The 24,627-nt window shown below is 33.8% G+C and overlaps 1 protein-coding gene across 1 annotated transcript; it reads right to left on the reverse strand.

Moving 5' to 3' along the window:
* Positions 1–741: 741 nt before the first annotated feature.
* LOC149418027 (trypsin-1-like) lies at positions 742–21,364 on the reverse strand. Its single transcript, XM_089639620.1, has 7 exons — positions 20,995–21,364; positions 10,788–10,950; positions 10,333–10,495; positions 9,137–9,299; positions 5,641–5,772; positions 5,364–5,541; positions 742–2,136 (listed from the first exon to the last, which is right to left on the reverse strand). Exons 1-7 carry the CDS (start codon positions 21,253–21,255, stop codon positions 2,021–2,023), a joined length of 1,176 nt encoding a protein of 391 aa, XP_089495746.1. The 5' UTR covers positions 21,256–21,364; the 3' UTR covers positions 742–2,020.
* Between the last annotated feature and the right edge of the window lie 3,263 nt (positions 21,365–24,627).

Consider the following 24,627-nt stretch of genomic DNA (forward strand, 5'->3'; position numbering starts at 1 on the left):
TTCTCTGATGGTTTGTGAACAATGTTTATGTCTCTATTGTTTATATCTCTATTACGATTTGATTTATATCTACAACCTCTCTCCATGGCTATAAATGTATTTTTTTTTTTTACTTTTTTTAAAAAGAAAGACAAACATTCCCAGGTTACGAATAACCCAACAATGTTTGAAAATCTCCTAATACCACCACAGAAAGCCGAAAATGTTGCTTGTGTTGTTTTGTAAGTATTGTTTTGTAAGTTTTTCGTTTTATGTAATCTTTTCTTTGTATAAATTTTTTAATTCATATTCCTTTCTCACAAATTTAAATAACTTATTCCATATTATGCTGTCTCAGTTAAAGTCACAAGGATGAAATCAATAATTGGTTTTATTTTAATATATAATACTAATGAACAAACTGATTAAATGTAAACTGTCGATTTTCCGAAATGAATAAATAAATACTAGGTAATTACTCAAATAACGTAATTATTGTAAGATTAAAGCCCGTGACAGACCACGCTATATTTTCGTGGCGTGGCCTATTTCAGCATATCGCTCGCCATACATTCCCATTGGTAGTGTATGGCGAGCGATATGCAAAAATATTCTAACCCACGATGCGTATAGCACGTGATATATGCGTAAATAATGTGTCGCCTACCTAAAGATAATAAGGAACAATAAAATACAGTGGTACTTATTCAAGACATAGGGAAAAGATTGGTAAATACAAAATGCAGGGTTTCAATACATAACTTATTGTATTATCTATTTATTTCACTTAAACGAAAATAATTCTCATTTAGGAATACACTTTTTCCAATAATACAATCACAGCATTGTTAGTACATGATAATAAAAATAATTTATTGTACTTAACATTTGAAGACTTTATTTAGTGTCCACCATCATTAGTGTACAAGGAACAAGGTATTGTTTACTAACTTGATTATTTCAATATGTTTTTAATTTCGTTCAGACATAATTTAGGATTTTTTTTTCATTAGCTTATTTCATTCACTCAGTATGAATAATTTTTCGAGTTTTATTGGCATGCTTTCACTCTCCACCTTTCTAGAGGTAATTTAAAAAAATGGATGGATTCTCAAGTAGATGTCAGACAACTACGTTAAATTGACCTAAAATCTGTCATGATAATTTGTAACGTGTTTGAAAAGATTAACAACAAATCATCTAAATCTGCAATAAAATATCAATGAAATTTGACAAAACGAAAAGATTAATGTGAAAACAAATGACACCCCAAATAAAGTCAGCCATTTCTATATTTGTGCTATATGTATATATATATATGGCAACTTTATATTTTTATAAGACTTGTTATACAAGGTATAACATCATATAACCAAAGGATTTTAACCAGCGATTCATATTTGGGTAAAAAATTTGAATGTTATTTTGCTGTCCGATGATATTTTTATTCAATAAAAAACAACAAAAAATATATGTTTATATCACACGTCGCCACTGATCGCACTGATACGTACACGACGGGATCACGTGATATGCGCTCTCTCTCCTCGTTACCGTGCTGTTGGAACGAGATGGAGTGCATGTCACGTGACACGTTAGGCTTTATCCAACTACTCATTTGCGACAGTGGACATCAAAATGACAACTACAATTTTGACTCCAAATATGCTCAGGAATCGCTGCTTAAAATCATTCGGGTACGTGCTGTTACACCCTGTATATCTGCTTGTTATTATCTTGTAGCCCTGTGAGTAGGTACTTTTACGCTAGTACCTACTTTTATGTACATTTTTAAAAATATAGATTCGGTTGTGCCCATGTTTTTAGTATCCAAAATAAATAATTGATGGTTTTTAGGGTAAAGGTGCACGCCACCGCCATCTTAAATAAAGATGGCGGTGGGCCGCACACGTATTTTCTAACTATTTGTATAATTGGGTAGGAACCCAATCGGGTACCTGTCTATTAATTTATTGATATTTCGTGAATATATCCTCGTTTTCAACAAAATGATAGGGTTAGATCAGCGGTAATGATAGGGCTAGCAGTAGCAAGCATCTGCAGTGTTGCTCTTGATCCATGTGAGGTAGCGGTTGACTCTGGTATAGACTCCTGGATGATCTGGTTTGGCGCAACCCTCTCCCCAAGACACGACGCCTGAAACGTATTACAAATTTATTTTAATTTTATTTTATTTAAAAATAGATACAAAAGAAAGTACAAATTACGTATTAGGAAGTTTGCCTGTCCAACTAGGAAAGTTTTCCGTTCCAGGACAGACAAATTGACAGGTGTAGTTCATATTATTCCTTAAGAAATGTACATAATTACATTACAAAAAAAATCATTTTTCTATAACTAAGTTGTGTAATGAAGAAAACAAAAAGTTTATGTATATTTTTTTACAGTAGTAGTGGCTTTGTAAAGATTAAAATGGTAACATATTTTTCATTCGGATTTACAGCATAAGAGATAGGTAAGTTAGGTATTTAGTAGTAATGAAAAGAAGAAATGAATTTTTGTTGTTGTTTGTAGTTGTGACAATGTAGAAAAAGTAACCTGGTAGCATGTATTATATTCGTAATTTACCAAATTAACCTGGTAACATATAATATATAAGGATTAACAATGTATGAGATAAGTTAGGTAAGTGAGTAGTATTGAACAATGTAAACCAGGTACCTGATAACATGTTGGAGGAATTACATTAAGATTTACAAAATAAAGAGATGAAGTTATGTTAGGTTATGTGTTTACAAGTAGTGAACTTATAATACGTAGTACACTTATGGGAGAATCTACATTAAAATTTACAATATAAGATATAATTTATGTATGTAATAATGTATATGTTTTTTTAAGCGTTGTTCTAGAATGTGTAATAATTTATGTGCAAACATGATTATTTTCACTGATTTAAGACATATTTTCAGTACATATTATATATATACATTATATAGGTACTGATGCCAATTATGCAGTCGAGATTTTATTATCATTAGCTCCACACAGGAGGCCCCGAGGAAAAAAATCCTTCATGGCCTATGTCATCTTTGGGGATGCTGTGTGGAGGGTCTTTTTAAAGAAAAGAAGGAGAGGATGTGTTCAGGAGTGACAGACATATGAATCCATCCCTCCTACTGCCGTTCAAGGCGATGGGCCGAGGACCTATAGCAGAGGTATCGGTTATCCAATGAATGGTTCCCGGGGCGGTGGTACCCATACCCGACTCCCAAATTGAAATGTACCTATAAGAAACCCATAAGATCCTGATCATTAAAAGTGACTAGTCAAACGGTTCTGAAAACTATCTGAGTAATCAAACGCAACCTTTTGTGTTATTTATATTTAACGAGTGTGAAGAGTGACAACGCTAACAGGTAAGTGGATGCAAGGAATCAAATATCTTGGAATTGAAATCGATGATAATCTATGATAATCGATGAACTCACACATTGACGTAATTACAAAAAAACTCACCGAGTAAAATCCTCAACATAACGACATTAAAAAGTGTATTACGCTTTGTGTCGAACACGAATACAGTGAGGAATAACTGGTTGGGGACAGCCTTGAGAACTCACACAGAGCGGTTCAACATAGCCCAAAAAGGAACACTAAAGATTATTCTGAAAATTCCTGTTAGACCTTCTAGAAGAAATATTATAAAGCTTCCAAGTCTACAACATACAAAACAACCAGACCAATAACCAAAACTGGTTACTCCCAGGTAAGTTTTTAGATTCTCACGGCCAAAATCATTTTTGTTGTTTGTTTTTGGGGTGTTATGCCGTGTTGCGCTAACTCCTTCTTTAGCCGACGTTTTCGGATCTACCGGATCTGCCCTGATGATGGACACTGCAACGCTGTCCGAAACGTCGGCTAAAGAAGGAGTTAGCGCAACACGGCATAACACCCCAAAAACAAACAACAAAAATGGTTACTCCCAGTTTGGATACATCTTTTGGATAGAGAAATATTAAATTCTATCTCCGAAATTATACAATGCTCTACCAAATCAAACAAAAGAAAAGAGAAATGAATATATTTAAAACAAAACTAAAAACATGTCTGAGAGAATAAAGTGATAATCAACTTTATACATTATGAAGACGATGTAAGGACAACTTGAAACTAAATTCAAAAGTTTAAAAAACTGCAGGCCGCCTTAGAACAGGAAACCCTAGTGAGGAGGACTGTGAAAAATTTGATTTAATACTTTTATTATACTTTATACCTACATCATGTACAAACTTTGACATCGAAACTATTTAAAAAAACTCTCTTATATTATTTACTACAGGTTGTGAATTACCTGGAACGACCGAGTAACAAGTGAACTAGAGTTCATGTTTATTATGCCAAATACAAAGATTTTGTTACAATTTAAAACAAATATTATTTGAACTCAAGCACCCTTGCTAAGTCACCAAACGTAGCGAACCAGTTGGGGTGACGTATGGGAGGGATGTTGGTTACCCAATAAATGATTCGTGATCCAACGACTAACGAGTTATTTCCCTACTGACGTTAATTCCTCCAATTATATTTTTGGGAAGTCAACTGAGTGAGTCTATTAGTTTATCAGTTATGTGATTCATGTAATCTTCGAAAAATATAATATTATTTATTTGACAGTTTCCCTGCCAACTCCGCCATTCGGCGGAGTTCGAATGTTTCGAGAAATTTCGCACCCGCCAATTGGCGTGTGCCTCAATGCAACTTTCAATGCTCAGTGAAAGTGAAAATTCGGCAACTGTCGCAACGTGTTAGTTTTACGCTTGACCTGTGCTTGAATAGTCAAGTAATAAAGAGAAGAAAGATATACAGATGTATTTTATATAAAATATATAACAGATAATATAATTAATGTATAAAGTTAGATCGGTATTGGTTTTAGCAAAAAAACATCAAAAGTGGTGTTTGTTGTGACAAAGTTGAGAAACAAGTAGGCGTCTCTTACTCGTATATAAAAAAACGACACATGCAAATGGCTCCCTTTTTGCTTTTGTACATGTACCTACACATATCCGTAAGTACGTACATAATTACATCGACTGTGGTAAAACCCTCCAAATCACATTTTTGGGAATTTTAATTTTCAGTGGTTTCATAAATATAGAATTGTCTTCAAAGTACAACACTGTACCTAAAGTAATTTTTGCTAAAAATAATGTTATGCCTACAATTTATTTTAGGTTATTTCAAGAAAACAATAGAAGAAATTACTCAACTCTCAAATCTCTCATAATGATAAATAGGCGTCGCAAAAATATGGAAACTTCCCAAGGGCGTCACAGTTGAAAAAAGTTTGGGAAGCCCTGGACTAATACATCAATGCTAATGACAGTAGATGTGTGTGGTTTTTCAAGTTAATGACTGACCTGCGACATGGTGCAAATTGGTGGTGGCATTATTAATGAGCAGGCCGCCCCCGCTGTCTCCTTGGCACGAGTCCTTGCCGCCCTCGGGGTAACCGGCGCACAGCATGTTGTCGGTAATCCTGCTCTCTCCGTACGCTGTCTGGCGGCATTCAGCGTTCGACATTATTGGGACTGTTACCTGAAATCATGCATAAAAAACATCTATTCGTTACACAGGCACACTTTACGCTACTCTCTACATAAATGATTGATGTATACAAATAATGATCCAACATACCACTTGAAGGGTTTGCGAAACGGCTCCTCCCTCCTCCAGTGCCCCCCAACCAGTGACGATGCCATCATATCCCGTAAAGCTCTTTCCTTTCTCTGGCATGCACACTGGCCTCAGCTCTCCTTTAAGTTCAACCTGAAATAACACCGAATATATAACACTATCAGGCAACCCTAGGGGTACAGAATTAAAATAAATTTGAAAAAAATATGTGTGACTAATCATTATTTGATTGGTATAATATTTTATATGAACTATTATTATCATTTTATAATTCTGGAGGTCACTGTCCCATTGACCTTATGAAGCAGCCGCCCCCAAACACTGTAATACTAATAAATAATGATTGGTTTATTTGTATAGCGCCGCGCCGTCTTCGTAAGATAATCACCCCAAGGGCGCTTAGATACATGTGTATAGCAAAAATGACAAAATAATAATATGTTAATGAATGGTATGCATTTAATCTATTCCTATCACTTAAACTTATAACTTATTACTTGTGTCTTATAACTATGTTTCATAGCTAGTGACTTGTTTGTAAAAATCCAATGACAGCATCAATAATGGTTTATTTTTAAAATATTGAGAAATATGTGAAATCAGAAATATGATCCTACTTGTATCCTGTATCTATTAATCTATTTTCAATCAAATTATAATACAAAACAATTTATTAAGAATCTCTTCAAATTATTGATAACCCGATTAAAAACGGGATTGCAGGCCGGTTTCTGATAAACTTTTAGTAAATTCCTAATATATCAGAAAACGTGTTCACGCACCTGCATTTGCCTTAATAATATATAATGACGAAATGCGAAAATATTTGATTTGAAAATATTTATTCATTCGTTAATCCCGTTTTAACCGGATTTCGAATAATTAAAAAATATTCTTAATAAATAAACATAACTCATTTTTCTCCGTTCATGAAGGCTGAGGCTTCCATTATACGTGAAAAGTACATCTAAAAAAATTAAACTATGTTTATGAACCGATAATATTACTGTCAATAAGTTATAAATCTTCATATTTTTACCCCTTATTTTGCAATGTTTTGGTTGTGCTTTATAAAGAGGTATTATGAGTTACAACCTTATCAGTTTACCCACGTTTGGGCTTTGGTTTTCATACCATTTGACAAACGTCGTTACTTTCTATAAAACATGTAGAAATTGGAATTATCATTTTAAAATATTGGATTTTTAATTATCATTAGAATTAGAATCTAATTCTAATTAATCTGGAAATGACTATTTCTGTCACCAAATAACACGTCCTCATAAAATTAGTTCTCTATTATGGTCAGACATGCGAAATAAAGCGATTTAGAAAAACAGAACACCAAGTTTATCATGAACGCACCCGTATTGAAATAATTATAAAAAATACGAAACCCCCAATGATTTCACCCAGTCAAAGAGTGTCAATTTTTTTAAATAATCGTTTTAATTATGATCTTTATGCCATTATTGAACAGAACTGATTATTTGCTCAGGGAAGGAAATATTATAAAGAAAGCCTTACATCTTAAAACTATTATTATTTTTCATATTTCTAATTAAAAATTTTATCTCTAAATTAACATTAAACAAAAACTTTATATTAGGCTAATGCGATTATTCTTATTTTTATTTCTTTTATCCCTAACATAATCTATTATTTTTATTTGTTATCCGACATTATTTTTATTTTTACGAGATTCACATACTTCAATTCCTTTCCTGTATGTGAACATGTACCTACTATTATATATTCAGAACTGGTTATTTATGAAGGGAAGGAACTATTTTAGAGAATGCCTGATATCATTAAATTAAGTTCATTTGCTTTATTATTCTTTTATTTTCCTTTAAATTCTGTTTAAAATTTCTTTTTAAAATAATTAATTAATCTTTATTTTCATTATATCAACGAGTAAAGTCATTTGTTTATTTGCCCATCTTTATTTATATTTATTTTATCTCATTAAAATCAACAGTTTGAAATACTGTTGGTTTATTCTTGTGAAATCTACTTAACTATAGAACCAGTTAAAATATTACCTATTTTACAAATACATTGCATTAAACAAAATAATATATTAACAAATGAACATGTATTACATTTATATAATTACATACAAATTTCGACTACCATAATACGGACATGTGTCTAGTGTGGTAGTCGAAAAGCATGTAAAAAACTTTATACAAATATATTTTACGAATAAAGGAAAGAAAAAAAATAATATAAAACGAAAAAAGTTAATCGATGGTAACCCTTGTAATATGTCTGCTTAACTAAATATGTTTTTTAGTTTTGTATCAAGAGGTAAATAAAGTTTTCAAGAAAAGACAACCGGTAAGCGATTATTAAAACTTAAGCTATGTTTGCGGTTAAGGCTGGCCGCATACATACGTTTTCCGTATTCGATTTCCGAATTCGTTTTCCGTATTCGGAATTCCGTGAGACTAGCGCAAACGTTCGTTTATCTTCATTCGGAATGTATAAACGTCAGTACCAGTGTTGCCAACAAGGGCGATATATCGCCATTTAGGCTACTCAGAGCGAGAATCGGCGCCGAAAAAATCTAAAAGGCGACTGGTCGCCAATTAAGCTACTCCAAAAACATCAATTTTAAACATGTCCCGAAATTCTCTAGCCACCCCTCCCCCCCATGAAATTTATTTTTCTGGGGACAAATTTTATATTTTCTTGAAATTCTCTAGCCACCCCCCCTATGAATTTTTTTTTATTTTCTGGGGACAAATTTTATTTATTTGAAATTCTCTAGCAACCCCCCACACGAAATTTTTATTTTCACGTAAAAACATCAATTTTAAACATGTCCCACCTAACAGCAAATTCGGCTACTTTACGCTACCTTATGTATGAGAAACGGCGATATTAGGTCAAGATCCGTTGGCAACACTGAATTACGAACGGAAATTTCCGTACGTTTGCGTTGGCACAAACAAACTGTATGCAATAGCTGCGTTCCACATGACGTCATTAGGTTTTTTCCATTCGGTTTCTCCGAACGCGCCGGCTCGCATTCGGAACGTGCGTAAGGAATTTGTTCCGTTCGGAACTAAAACGAACGTGTGCGGCAGTTAATGTATTTTCTACTGATTCCGTGCATTCGGATGTCCGAATACGGAAAAAGAATTCGGAAATCGAATACGAAAAACGTATGTATGCGGCCAGCCTAAAATATATTTTTTTAAATTACATGTGTCCGGTGATTATATGTATTGAAATGTGAAAGAGTGTTTCATCTGCTTTCAAAAACAGAAGGTATTTCAGTTTTGGACACGTTCATAAACAGCAAATCTATATGTAATATAATGTTAACGGGATTTTTTCGAAATCAATCACGAATCTGATAGTTTATGAGCACGGGTCCCTTTTTTCCTTCATGGTTATAAGTGACTTGATGACTAAATCTGAAAGTACCCAAAAGGTTAACATATAATGCTATAGATTTTTTGAAATACAAGATAATTGTAATTACCGGTTCATCCATCTGAAGTAGGGCAATGTCGTTGTTGTAGTTGGAGTTGGAGTACCTGGGGTGTGGAATGATGCGCTTTATGTTCCTGGTGATGGTGGTGGTCTCACTGGAAGTCTCCCGGTTGTGCTCCAACAGGCGGACGGCCATCTTCTCGCGCTTGAAGCTTGACCAAAAGGTTCCAATAACATACAAGTATTAAGAAAAATCCAAAACCCATGCACATGCATTAAAAAACAACAAACAAAAGAAAATGGTTGCAATTTAAAAGATGTATGAGTTAAAATTTTGATTTTTATTTCAACTACACACACTATTTCGCCTCTTTGCATGCTGTGTGGAGACTCTTTATAATGAGTGTAACTATTTATGTTTACGTAACATGCACCATAAACAACTGAGGATCCAGAACTGATCCCTGTGGGATTCCTCCTTTTTCACGTAAGAAAGAGATGCAACATGCAACAGAAAGTATTTTGAAAAGAGAAAAAACTTTAAATTGACGCCATGCAATAATCCTCCATAGCTGCTGTAAATTGTAAATCCACAAAGTGAAATGATCCCCAGCAAAGGAGAGTAAGATGAATTTAGATGGATGATAAACCATGCTTGAACCATGAAAAGATTAAACAATATGAAGCCCCAAGAACACGTATCATGCAGGTACATTGCTTATCTACATATGTCACAGTGCAAAATGTATTTTTCAAATTTTGTTTACGTGCTTCCAGTGTACGCTTTTTATGATTGAAATAACAATTCCATGCATGCTTTTATAAGTAAAGATATCGTGTAACCGAGCTTTTTGACGTGAGAAGACTCCCTGGAAAAACTCTCATCAAAAACTATATAAAATCAGAATTGCAATAATTGCATCGGTCTAAACGAGCTTTTCGTAGCCTCTAAACACTATATTTGTCTTTCAATAATCGACCTGAGGAGGAAAACAGTATGGGTTCACATGCACTATTCCTAAATTTATGAGGAGTTGTGCTGAATTCATCGAACTCAAGAAGCCAATGCACACCGATATGCTGATTTATAGAATTTACTGGGTGACGACCGGTGGTTGCCTATCATCTGGATGGAGGCATTTCTGGAGACCGCTGACAAAGCGGCAAAATTTCTATAACATAATTCAACTCAACATCCCTAGAAAGTTCCCCAATTTCGTTGCAGTAATATAGTGTACAACTCACCCACTAACGCAATGAGCGGCTGTGAGTATATAGTTATTATTGATGAGGGTGCCTCCGCAGTAAAAAGCTTTGTTGTACAAAAGGAGCGCCATCCAGGGGTACTCCAGGACTTCTGTTTCCTGTCCGCCGACGATCCTGTTCTTCTTGATGGTTTGTCCGCAACCTGTCAAAAGGTAGAAACAAAACGAATTAAATTATAAGCAGACACACACATTTAAGACAAAAACTGTAACAGAGTTAAAAGCGGTGACGTGCAGTCCATCTAAGCTGAAAAGCTGTGCCTACGCCAAGAAATACGAACCATACAAAGAAAGCAAAAAATGAGGCATATTTCTGATCTAAATGTATTTTTTCCATGAAATTAACCACAGCAATTTGCAAATTTGTGGTTGTATGTATTTCTGTATACAATAGTCGTGTCACCTACCTATCGATTTATATAGCATAAAACTTACTGCAGGCTTCACAGTGTTCTGGAGGTTGTAGGTCTGGCTTGGCAGTGGTGGTGGTTATACCGATAATGCCATAGAGCCAGTCCAAGAATCCATTGCGGTTGTCAGTATCGTCGGCCCCGACCACCACAGCATCGTCGTTCTTGCGACCCAACAGCTGATACTTCTGCAAATTTATAAAAAAATGAATTTTTAATTCACGGAAATGAATATTTTAAGATGATAAAGTGGATTTTAAAAATGTCCTGGGTTTTTTTAAATATTTATTTATTTATTGACGCCCTATTGGGCTTTTAAGTACATAAAAATTACAAATTTAATTTTTGACAACAGTATAAAAACAAACAATAGAAAATCGAAATAAAATATAATGATTTCTCAAACATTGTTTACATTTAAAAAGTGGTGGACTAATTTGGCTAAATGTATTGAAGTTTAAATTAAATATGTCAGCGACATCACTTAGTTCATTGCCCAACCTATGTATTCTTTCTAACACAGAATTCGTAGCGAAGTTATTGTTGTAGAATAAAATATTCCGTCTAGTATATTTTGGAGATATATTATGTAAAGATAGCAAATTTATAGTGTCAGGGCAGTCTAACCTTGAATGAACAATTGTATATAATAAAAGGAGATCAAATATTTTTCGCCTTTCAGATAATTTCGATAAGTTAAGTTTACTGCGTAAATTGACATAATTGATTTCAATAATAGAAATACCAATTTTGAAATTAATACAACGTAAAAATTTATTTTGATTTTTTTCATTTTGTAAACAATGAGAGTTGAAATGAGGACACCAAATGGTTGAATTGTATTCAACCTGACTTCTAACCAGAGACGTGTACAGTAATTTTATAGTTTTTTTGTTATTAAAGTTTTTAATCACTATTTTTGGAGCATTCCATATTCGGGGTGTTTCAACACTGTTTTATTTTTTGTTTAGGTACTCATTTATACGCCCATGGGGCTTTTACATTGGGTAAAAAAATGGGTACAAATTTTACACAAGGGTTTGTAATCAATGGTTGAATATTATGGTTTACAATTGCATAAAATTATAATAATTTAAAATTTTCTGATATACCTAATATTTTGACATGAAGAACTTGTTTAGCGTTTTAAACATCGAATTTACTATTTTAAGAATGTCGATATCATCTTCTAATTCGTTTGATGAAGTATGTAGGCGAGGAAGTTGGCGAGTTTGCTTCATAATTTGTTTGTAAACGGCGATATTGAAATAGGTCCTCATGGGAATACCTATTGCACAAGAGAGTCAACTGCTCCCAACCGTCTGGATCCAGTGAGACTATGGCATCCCCAATTGGGGTATATTGTGAGACTAAATGTAGCGGGGAGGGGAAGGAGATGGGGACGAGGAAGGTGGGAAATTACCTGGCTATTCAGATCTGGTCACCAAACACGACTAGAGTCATTTTAAGCAAAGTTTCAATTGCGAATGGTTTTCTCTCACCAGGGCGATACTGAAAGTATTTGCCAACCTGGAACGTGTTGCAAATAATACTGAATATATTTTTTGATTAGCAAATTGTGAAAAAAAACACAATAATTAATTAAATCAAATTTACTTGCGCACGCCAGGACGCTTGGTACTTGCTTTAATTGTAAAGGATAACGAAATATTACATGTTACTAATGAGAGATTACAGGAAATTTAACACTCTTTGTTTCTGGAAGAAATCTCTAATCTTCGGTGAAACCAAATGTAACAAATGTTATAGCAAAACCTACATTTTAACATCGAATTTGCTGACATTGGAACAACTGAACAAGTTAGTGATATTTTAATTAAATCTTGTGATTTGAGGTTTAATCGCTTGGACGTTTTCAAAATTACAACCACAGGAACAGGCCATCTAAGCAAACTGACAATAATTATACCTATCTATTTCCTGCCGCCATAGAATATTGCCTTTTAGAGTATTGCTGTAGTGATTATGAACAATTTCAGTCGATACGGGAATACGCGTAATCTCTCAATTTTAATTTTAATGTATGGTGAACACGCATCGTTGTTTTCAATTGAGATGATACGTACTGCATAACTACCTCATTACAATAAATTACATTATTTAATTTTCGAATCATTTGCGTTTTGCATGCCATCGTTAAAATATTCAGAGCAATTCCATCAACTCGTTATGATGAAGCGGATAAACTAGATAGTAAGGTTCCACGACAAATAGGATGAAATTGGTGATGAGATTCATTTGCACATGTTTTTGTCTGGGTAAGTAAGTAAATTTCTAATTCTAACCAGACTTGGTTCATTTTTGGTGATGGGAGGCGAATCTAGTGTTCTGAACACCTGTGAAACTTTGCCAATAATAACGGTTCATCCAATGTTTGATTCCTTTTGAATATTTAGTTTTCTGAGAACTATCATTAGCATAATATACAGAATTGATTAGATACGATCCTTGTAAGCAGTGCCGGATCAGTCATAGGTACATTTGTATCGGGTAACGAGGGCGCCAAATAGAGAAAGGCGTAATCACTTTTCTAATATTCAGTTCACCCAACGTTTATTTTTGACATCTAACAATACATAACAAAAATTTCACAGTCAGAGCGTTTTCTGAACTAAAATAATATTTCATAATAGAAGTGTGTCTAAATCTTAATACACATGTTGAACTTAATATTGTCAAAGTACAGTTTTGTAATCGTGAAAGCATGAACCATAAGCATATTTTTACTAGTGTTAAATCATACACGATGCACTACAAAAACGTAAAATGTCTCGCTACCTCATTAAATATATTTGTCCCTCATAAAATAAAACTCTTTTCCTTGATATTGCTAACACAAAGGGTTTTGTGTTGATATAAATATTTTGTTTCACTACAAATGTTTGAGGTGGCAAGGTGTTTGTTTATTGACATTGCTACATTTCGTGTATGCGATATTTTCGTATTAGAGCCGTATCTCAGGTTATAATATTAATAGATTTTAGCTCCTTTTCGACTCTATATACAAACTCATTCTGAACTCGTGTCCTACCCATCACTATTTTTTTTTAACTACAAAGAATATACCGACGAGGTTAGCTTGTAAATTTAATAATAGTAAAATCTGTACATTTTGTATACTTCCGATAAAAAGTATAATTAAAAAAAATTATAAATAAATACTTTTTAGGTCATGTTTCGGTTAGATTTATTGGTAGGTATTATCTTCTTCTACTGATTAACTTTATATTTATTTGAATTTATTCAAAGAAGTGTTAAAAACTGTTTTACTTTGATGGAGTACATAACACATAACATTGTGTTGCCTGCATTATGACCGAAAGAGTGCTTCAATGTATACGATTAGTTTCTGTTACTCACTGGATGGTGTAAACATATGTCAACTAAGTTTATATTTAATTCAATTTTTTTATATATAATTTAATATGAATGCTGCAGACCTATTAATCTGAGGATATTATTTATATGCATTATCATCACGTATAAAAGTCCTGTTTCTATCTCTCAGAAATAAATAATTTTAAATTACAAACTAAGGACTTAACCCTCTCTTCCAGAGACTGGAGTCGACCGCGTTAACAACAGCCGAATGCTGATTGTGTAAGACCGACATTTATTTCGTATTATTAACTGCTGTAAAGTCATCCGATTTCAGATAAATTGGTATATGTCCGTTTGTGTGTACGTGATTTCTACCAAAAGTCGATAAAGTGCATTGTCATCGACAACGGGTCGAGTTTCAGCTTGATCGGATGTCGAAAAGTAGGTTAATTTCCGCTCCCAAGATTTGCATTCGCAACAAAAATGTAATTCAGATGTATTTAAAAAAGCATTTGGATGCTACCAAGAAATTATTATTTTTTTATGATTTGATTTTAGATCTAGAGACATATAATATAAGGCTATTGTGTTAAGTAATGAAAAAATATTTAGGACTTCAAAATGCAACAATTTTGCAGAAAGAGAAGGTAGGTCCGGCCCTGATCGGGAGGTTCGTTTGTCAAAAAAAAATGGAGAGACTTCTTGTTGCTAAAGATAATCATCAAGTAGGTCAGCGAGGTGAAGATAATGGAGCAGAATTTTGATTCTCGGTGGATTAAAAAACGACGTGGAAGAATGTGTTATCTTGCTTTTCGGTAAACGCTTGTTTATTTTTAAAGGACCAAACGCTGAGGACTCATTTCCAAATATCTCGTTGACTCTTTTAATCACTAGATACATTTTTTTAACCCGTGACGTTGTGAACAAAACTTGCGTAACTGACATAGTGGGTCCCGGGGACCCACATTTTTCAAAACTATCTAAAGGAAAAGTTTTGCGATATACGTAGGTACATACGTTTTTTCTTGAAATTTTAAATAATCAATGTCCAATCTTTACAAAAATTCAGAGATATAATTAAAATTTAAGTAAAAACTGTAGTCTTATCGCTGTTGAACTTAAGGCGGCAAAATTCCTCCCGCAAAAAATATCCATAAACAGTAATTAAAATCTACAAAAATTTTTTGGTAATTTGTTACTAAAAATGGCGTTTCCGTAAAAAAACTTGTTTAGTCGAAACAAAAATAACTTTGAACAGAAACATAGTGATAAAAGGTAAAGTTACACTCATTTTGCCTGCATGATCTGGGATTGAATCTTCAATTTACACTTCGTTTTACAGTTCTTCCTATAATAGCCAACGCTCAATAGTGTCCATCTTTTAGTTAAATATGGAAGTACTTGGTCTGGGGTTTCGACTCGCCATCTTGACAATAAAACTGGAAAAAATGTAAAAGTAACTATGTAAGTGACGTCGTGGGTCCCTGGGACCAGTACGACACTCCTAAATAAACTTTGTACTTATGTTAGGGAAGTGTCTATCCTGCCGCGCAATCTCAGTCGGAACGTAGGGAGGCACTGAGACGCGGGAGTTTTGATGTGGGTCCATAGGACCTCGACACTTAAGGGTTAAATACACGGATAGTAACCATCTCCGTTCTCAAAGATGTCGTAAGCCATGAGTAGAGTGTATCAACATTACCGAGTGTAAAATTTGTGACGAAGTTGGCCGACCAGCAAACTAATTTTCACAACTTTCAATGTTGTCGTCCCGATGTTCTTCGCCTTCAGGATCAGTTTGGGAAACTCTGATTGGTCTTGCTTTTATAAGTTAGTGTGCGAAGGTTGCAGTTTCACGTTTCTCGATTGATGTTATCGGCCATCGTGTGCAGTTGCATTTTATTAATAAAATCACGAGATATGTTGGTGACTCTAGTTAGATAATAAATAAAACTTTCTTGAAAATGGACAACAAAACGCAGAACTTTGAAAAATAAAAAATCTCACATAACTTGTCAAGATCAATCCTAAGAAATTTAAACAAAAGAAATACATATTTCGAATAAATTTTCTTTAAGAAAAATATAATATCATAGGCTTGTCTGAATTCTCGAAACGATCAGTTACCAATATTGAAAATGACAATTAAAATAATTTTATGTTATAAGTACACATAAGCACATCAGTTCCAATTTTGAAACAGACACAAAAACAAATTAAAAACAAAACAAATTCGAGTTCATTGATTTATTAATTTATTCTACTATTTTTTCATAAAAAAATGGTTTAGTAAAATAAAATACTTTTTGTTTTAAAACCACGAGTTTTTAATAATTTTTAGAACCGACCGGTTTCGCTTTGCTCAAGAATCTTCAGGGTACAAATTATTACTATTACCTTACTATTTACTACAGTAATAATTTGTACCCTGAAGATGCTTGATTAAAGCGAAATCGGTACTATTACCTTACTATTTACTACAGTAATAATTTGTACCCTGAAGATTCTTGAGTAAAGCGAAACCGGTCAGTTCTAAAAATTATTAAAAACTCTTGGTCTTAAAACAAAAAGTATTTTCTTTTAAAAAATATATCAAACCACAAAGTGATTGCTTTCTACAGTAAAAATGGTTTGATTTGAAAAATTATGTAGGTAAGTTCCGTTACAGTACGAACGCAGAAACAGACGATTAAAAGAATTCATGGTTGACAACCATAACCAAGTCAAAAATTTTCCCTGTTAGGCAGTACACTTCATGTCCCCTGCACATGATTTGATTTTTAAACTTGGAACAGATTCCCAATTTGAAATCAAGAAACGTCCCGCGACGGACCTGTCGCTGTGGAGAACCCGGCAAATTGATTTAACGGTCTTTGGAGGGGTCTAAAGTTATTCATTTTGGCCCGTTTTTCAATCGAACTCTACGAATTTGAAAAAAAATAAATACAAATCACATTTTCACGTACTCTCCTTTCTCGTTTTATATATGTACATATTATGTTTGCATAATGTGAATATTGGTTATTGGGTTGTAAATAGATTTTTTTAAATGTATGTAATTTGTTATCAACCTGTTAATGTTGCTTAAAATAAAACAGGGCACTTGCATCAGATTAAAAAAATCTATTAAGGTAATAATTTAAAGATATTTTGTATAACTTATTTTTTTAAAACAATGGTGATTTTTTGTGACTCTGTGTTGTGTTTATAAATTTACCTATCTGCTCCTACTTTCATAAGGACCAAGTACGAAACTTTACTTATAATAGATTAAACTAAACTTAATAATCACATTTTAATTGCTAGTTACAGTTAGTTACACCACACGATCTATCCCTAATCCTTCTTTTCAACTGCTTCAAAACATCCCCCAAACTTGGGGTGCTATATAAAGTACAATCCTGTTGTGTTTTCATATTCTAGATAACTATCTTCCTAAAACTGGGCCAATTATGTTTCGCCGAAAAAAATACACATGATATTGGAATGCGCGACCTATCTTTTACCGTTACTACGTCTTTGCAACTTGTTTGGCTTTAAATTTGACAGTTCGAATAAAAAAAACAAAATATATGTTCATTTGACAGTTGCTCAAACGTCACGTCATACCAAACACCAACGCCAATTTACTAAAACCTAATAACCATATTCATAAAACGGTACTTCCACAGTATATCATTAACTATTATAAACTATTGAGATTTTAATATCTCTTTTAATAAATTAAAATTTTAATAAATATAAACTATTGAGATTTTAATATACATAATAAGTTATCAATCGAATAACATGTTGACTTGTAAGCCGTGAATTAAATAAATTCTTTCACTTTATAAAGTCCGATGAAAAGATTTTACACTTTTCTTCTGAAATAATAACTGCCGAACGGTATCATTCTGCGATCTGAAAAGCAGTTGTATTTTTAAAATGTATTTATTCATATTTAGAAAATAGATTATAATGTGGGGTAAGTTTTGTACCTATCTCGCTAGGAAATCTTGTATTGAGAACAGGCACAGCGTAAAATACATTATTATAATTAAAATAAAAAAGCCAATTGAACCATTGGTAATAGAGTTAATTAAAACATTATATTTTATTATCGGTTACTTGTATTACTTACCTAATGACTTTAACTTATAAAACATAAGAACCTGATTACAAAATTCATTGAAAAACAAGGGAAAATTCTGGGCGATAATCAAAAACAACAATGTCTAGGGTAAAAAAATAAAACAAAAATTACACACGACAACGAAACCATAGAGAAACAAAAGAACAAGCTAAAATTGCTAACATTTTCGAAAACCAGCTAATTTGCTAAAGTCGGAGAGCAAACAATTGATTCTTTCAAAAAATCATTAATGTTTGATCTGTCTTTTCTGGTGATCCAAGATTTTGGTGTCCAATATTTAGCACAATTTGTGTTCTGTCTCCAGTGGATACAATTATTTGAACGAGCGGACAAGCTGGGAGCACTGTAGCTTGGCGCTGTAAACGTCAACGATTTATTTCGATGATATCAATAAATAAACGTTATTGGTATTATTTGAACGACCGTTTTGAAAGACAGAAAAATCATCATGACCTCAGAAATTGAGTGTGTATGTCTTTGTAGCGATGTTCTAGGATTCAACCATCCAAAGTTACCTAGACGGAGAAAAATTAGTACGGCGTTTTTTATCTAGGTATAGATAAGATACTGTTAGTTAATCAGAATATATCTGATCACGTGTTCAACGCAAGCGGCTTGTCCGAATAATTATCATGGATGAGATGTGAAAGTATTATTATTTTTCAGAACACGTGTACCGACTTTTTCATAAAATATTCGTGATTTACTGATAGTTTGATATTTATAATGATTTGTTTTTGGGGTATTATGCCGTGTTGCGCTACCTCCTTCTTTGGCCAACGTTTCGGACAGCATTGCAGTGTACATCATCAGTGCAGATGTGTAATCTAGATCACGTCTGATTAGATTACACATCTGCCCTGATGATGGACACTGCAATGCTGTCCGAAATGTTGGCTAAAGAAGGAAGTAGCGCAACACGGCATAATACCCCAACAACAAATCACTATACCTAATACTTTTGGCCGTGAAAATCTCAAATAATACCTATTCATAAACAGTCCAAACCCTAGATCTAGGTGAACCAGATAACTATTCAATGTGAACAGAAACTCACTGAGAGAACTAGTAGGACTACTAGCGGGACACTGCCACCTCAGAAGGAGATACATGCAGCTGTTGGGGAGTGGAAAACATTAACAGATGCAGGAAATTTGAAGAGGATGAAGATACTCCAATGCACCTCTTGTGTAAATTATGCCGCCCTGGTGAGAACTAGGCTCAGCTCCTGGGAAGACACATTGTAGAATATCATAGGATATACTCGTATAGAACATAGCCGAATATCCGATCACAACCATGGTGAACTTCATCAAAATAACAATCAAAGTAATAAGGTTAAATAGGAGATAAGGATATGTCCTGAGTGCTCACGGGAACTATGTAAACCGTTTCTACTTTATGAAAAAAAGATGGGGAATAATCAGTCGCCTTAAATATCAATACAAATTGAAAATAACTCCCAAATAAAAATAAATGCCGCCAACTGGATTCCCATTGGCGGCATTTATTTGTTATATGTAAATTTATATAAATTAGAAACAGGCAAAGAGGTATAGACAAATAAGTACCATAATAGACAAAAAATAATGAGTTAAAATTATAAAACAACATTTAATTTGTATGTTCCTAAATTTATTAATTTTCGTTACACGTTTATAAGACTTATTTACTAAGAAACCATCGGTTTAAAAAAATGCAGATTATGTTTGGCAAATAGTTGTGTATGGAAAGAGATTTATTTTGATTAAATTATTTTTCTCATTAAGAATTAGAATTAATATCAAAGTTTATTACTAACATCATTGATGTATTTTAGTCAATGACTAACATGTATGATTTTTTTTCAATTAGTGCATGGCTCGAAGTGCTAAATAACAGGAAACTATTAGTGACGAATTTAATTTAAATATCCAACACGAGTTTTTGAGCTTGACACAACGTCGTTTATAGAATGATCTTCAAGAATCAACAGGAAAATCTGCTTTCTGTTTTTGACTTTGATAATTTTAAATTTTATTTGATGTATTTGAAAATTAATATAGTAACATTAAATTCGGTTACAGCAAGCACGAGCACACCTACCCGTGCATTGCATTATGATGATAATAGTCATAATGATTAGTGAAACAGAACCACATTAAAAAATTAACCAAATAATTCATTACACTTAAACCCTTGGCTATGATAGTAACTAGGATTATTCACATTCCTTACGACAGCTCTAAAGCCATTTTGTAAGGTTCGCTGTAAATTGATAACGATAGATAATGCATGAAAATGCCACATAAATACATGTACCTACCCTATGTATTATTATTTTTTTAAAAGTAAGACAAATAATCACAGGTAACGAATAACCTGACAATATTTTAAAATTTCCTACTACCATCACAGTACGCGGAAAATGATGCTCGTGTCATGATGGAGGAATTGAACACACTACGCCTGGGTGGGATCGAGACGCAATGCCAACTCAGCCACTGACCGGTCAATACGTTTGCAATGTCCAGGAATCGAGCCATCAGCCTCAAAGTCAAATTCTTAGACCGCTGTTTTACGAAAGCCGTTTTGTTGCAAAAGCATAAAATATTCATAAATTCTATCTGCATCAATGGGGGTGGTTGTAATAATCTGACGGATATCAAATGGAAGACAAAAATTTGCAGATATCTCAAATATTCTCTTCTTCTATTATCAAAACTTGTCATTGAAGTATTTACATTTTGATAACTATTATTTTGATTGAACTTACCTTCTTGTGTTTCAACAGTCCTGCCTTAATAGAGGCGTACATCTTGTCATCATTATCCTCCACCGATATCCCTCCAAACTCGTCTTGATCTACAACCCCTTCATCATCATCGTCGTAGTTGTCTAGGTATATCGGTTCTGACATTTCAGGATCGTCTTCCGCGGCCGTCTGATTGGGAAGAGAAGTCACCAGCCCAAAAAGCGCGGTAAATATCAACAAATAGGCGGCAAACGCCAAGAGATTCGCGGGAGACAGTTGCATTTTGCTAGACTGCGCAACCGCGACTGGACACAGCCAAGAAAACCAACTTGACTATTGTAAATCTCAACTTGAACACTGTACGACCAGCTGACTAACTGTGTCTCTTCTGTTGATTGGGTACTGATTGCAGGTTCGGGCTCAGCGCATATTATAATAGAGCCGTTAGCGGGGCTTTGTTGGGTGCTGTGTGATGGGAGTACCCGCATCCGTGGGCCGTGCTGGGCTTATCGGGGGTATTTCTGGTTTATTTGCGGAATCATAGGAATGCCACGATTAATCTGTGACGGCATGTAAATGGATTGATAAGGCGCAGCGGCGTACAGCACTAAGATGATTTCGGAACCTGATGGTGACAACCAACACGATTTGAATATTATTAATTCATTCTGAAATTATAAAAACAAAATTATTAAAGTTCGTAAAAATGTAATATAAAAAAAAAACAATGGGGAAATTTAACTACAAATATTTTGTTTGGAGAAATGTTTTTTAATGGATTGCCAGAAAGTATAAATAACAATATACACAAGCCTGGATTTATTATGGTGGTACTCCTATATGTCATTATCTGAAATGATTATTGTGTATGTACTGTACATTGTAACATATTTTTATGTAAATGAAGTAACATATGTTTTTTGAATAGACATTTAAATAATAAGTATTTGTTTTGGTAACCCTTCTAGATGTAACTTAAAATGGATTATATTTTTTTTGGAAAAAAAATTAAATACATTATTATAAATTTTCCACCCATTGTTTCATCTTTTTATAAATTTTCTACCCAGAAATTCCGAAAGACGAACAAATTAAAAAAAAATATCGCAGGAGAAATCCCATTAAATAAGTTATAAAACAGATAAAGATTTTATTGTTAGCATTATATTCTGGATTTCTACTGTCGACAGCTTGGTTCTTTAGTAGTTGATTTCGACTTTCAGAATTATAGACAAGACCAACTCATACAAATCCAATATTCTGGGAACCAAGAAGAAAAATGCGTGATTTAAAAAAAATATATTTTTACTTTCAAAATAACACGCTGAAGAAAAATCTGATTCATTTGGCTGCAATTTCAGTGAACTTTCAAGGAGCTAAATAAAGGCTAGAATTATGGTGGAATAAATAAATAAGTGCTAGGATTATGGTAGCCATCTCTAGGAATAACTAAATAAGGGCTAAGATTATGAAAACCATTTATAAGAATAACTAAATAAGTGCTAAGATTATGAAAACCATCTCTAGAAATAACTAAATAAGAGCTAGGATTATGGTAGCCATCTCTAGGAATAACTAAAAAAGGACTAGGATTATGGTAGCCATCTCTAAGAATGACTAAATAAGGGGTAGGATTATGGTAGCCATCTCTAGGAATAAATAAACAACGGTTAGGATTATGGTATAATTCAATAATTGAACATTGAGTATTATTATTAAATCACAGAGTAATCGCGGACGCCATTGTTGCTCCAAATTGATTTAAGTACGTAGAAATAGTTAAATTATAAAAATTAACAACGTAGTACTAACTAGAATTAGTGCTAAGGTCATAAAATAGTTACAGGTGTACTGAATAAAAAGTATTGGTGAGCTCGGTGGCAGGGTGGTGAGGGCTTTGGTTCAGGTCTTCTACCGATTCAAAACCCGTCAATTTTAAGATGAAAATCGTATGATAGATTCTCAGACAATACCCAGAATTGATGCTTTACTTTAAATGGTTTTAGCTACGTAAAAAAAATCTTCCATCTTTTCCGATATTCTCCTCCCTTAATTCCCCCCCTTTCATATCAAAAATTTCCCATTCGGGTGTGAAATTTAATTAGTGGTTAAGTGGATACTTAATTCTCTTGCACGCCAGTAACCCATTAAACTGGCTTTAGCCGTGAATGGTTACCAGATCGGTGGGCATCAGATTTAATTTTTCTAGACTATGAACTGTAACTTCCCTAGGTATTCAGTTAGAAACATCGGAGATTTTAGTAATAGGTTTATCAGATATTGACAAACATAATACAAAAACGTGCAATGAAATTAGGCTACCAAAAAGGAATACAATATTTTAACGCTCTGCCGGAAACCACAAACTCGATTGTAGGAATCATATTAATAAAAAAGGCAATAAATAATAAAAATGTAATATTGTTAAAATCAATTATTAATAAATTAGACATTTGTTAACTTCGATTACAAATGGCTAAAATTAAATGCATGATTAAAAAATAGAGTTATTTAAAATAAACTCCACGGAAGGATTAATTTTCTAGGCCTGTCAGGGAAAATTCGACGGTAGGTCCGTCTAATACGCCGGGACGCGCGCCGAATATTTTTGTAGACTACTTCATCACTTACGTCGTTATGATTCCCACTTTATTGTAGAGAATTTGGTAGGTCATATTCGACAGTAGGTCCGTCTAATATACGTCGCATTTTTTTATACACGTTTTCTTCACTTACGTCGTTAAGATTCTGACTATATTTTACGGTATTGTGACGTCTTAAAATTTTACAATCATTTCAACTTGTACGCACCTAGTCCCGACCTGCAACGAGCTGGACATTTTAGAAATTGAAAATTAGCCAAAGATGAAAAATGAAGGACGCGATGGACGCATTCGACACAATACTTTCACCGTTATTAGCGTAAACATATCACGTGTACTGCTACCGACTGTGTCCTCCATTCATCACACTACACTGACACATAAAACTATTTGCGTACTGAAGGTTAGCCTAAGACGTTGACAATACCAAACAACTACAATTTTAATGATCCTCAAGGAAAGAACCTGTTAACTAATAATCGAGTCATTTTGAGATATTTAGTGCATAGCAATTTGTTAAAATATGTTTGTATGTTACAGCATATGATAAAAAATATGTAGGTACATGGTTGTCCTGTTGACAACCAACCGCCGATAGAAGATGAAAAATCAAACTTGATCAATTAAATTAGTCATAGTCACTGGCTAACAAATTATTATATGATGTCACCTTCTGATAACCGGTCATATGACCACTGAGCAACGTCGGCTTGTTTCCAACACGCCAAATAATTTTATTTTTTTATAGTAACTCAACACAGGAGGCCCTGAAGAAAATAATTTCCCTCAGGGCCTATGTCATCTTTGGGGATGCTGTGTGGAGGGTTTTTTTGTGGAGAGGAAGGAGTGAACATGGGTCTTGAAGAGTCCCATGTTGTAGGAGGGAGGAAACACAGAGGCCGGCAGTTCATTCCACAGCCGAGCTGTTGAACTTAAGAACGAATCGTAGAAGCGACCCGTTCTCATGTGACAAATGTCAACCGTGTACAAATGTTGGGCGCGCGTTTGGCGTGTATCCCGACTACGCACCGGTGCCGAAGGAATCAATGAC

Source organism: Hesperophylax consimilis, chromosome 14 (genome assembly GCF_061612785.1).
Source record: "Hesperophylax consimilis isolate HC1 chromosome 14, BYU_Hcon_1.0, whole genome shotgun sequence".
Lineage (NCBI taxonomy): Eukaryota > Metazoa > Arthropoda > Insecta > Trichoptera > Limnephilidae > Hesperophylax > Hesperophylax consimilis.

Excerpts from the sequence above, each read along its gene's own strand:
- LOC149418027 (XM_089639620.1), bottom strand. The coding sequence starts at position 21,255 with ATGCAACTGTCTCCCGCGAATCTCTTGGCGTTTGCCGCCTATTTGTTG. Across the intron at positions 10,951-20,994 it reads GACTGTTGAAACACAAGAAG|AAGTATCAGCTGTTGGGTCG; the intron begins GTAAGTTCAATC and ends ATAAATTTGCAG. Across the intron at positions 5,773-9,136 it reads TACTTCAGATGGATGAACCG|GTTGAACTTAAAGGAGAGCT; the intron begins GTAATTACAATT and ends GTGTTATTTCAG.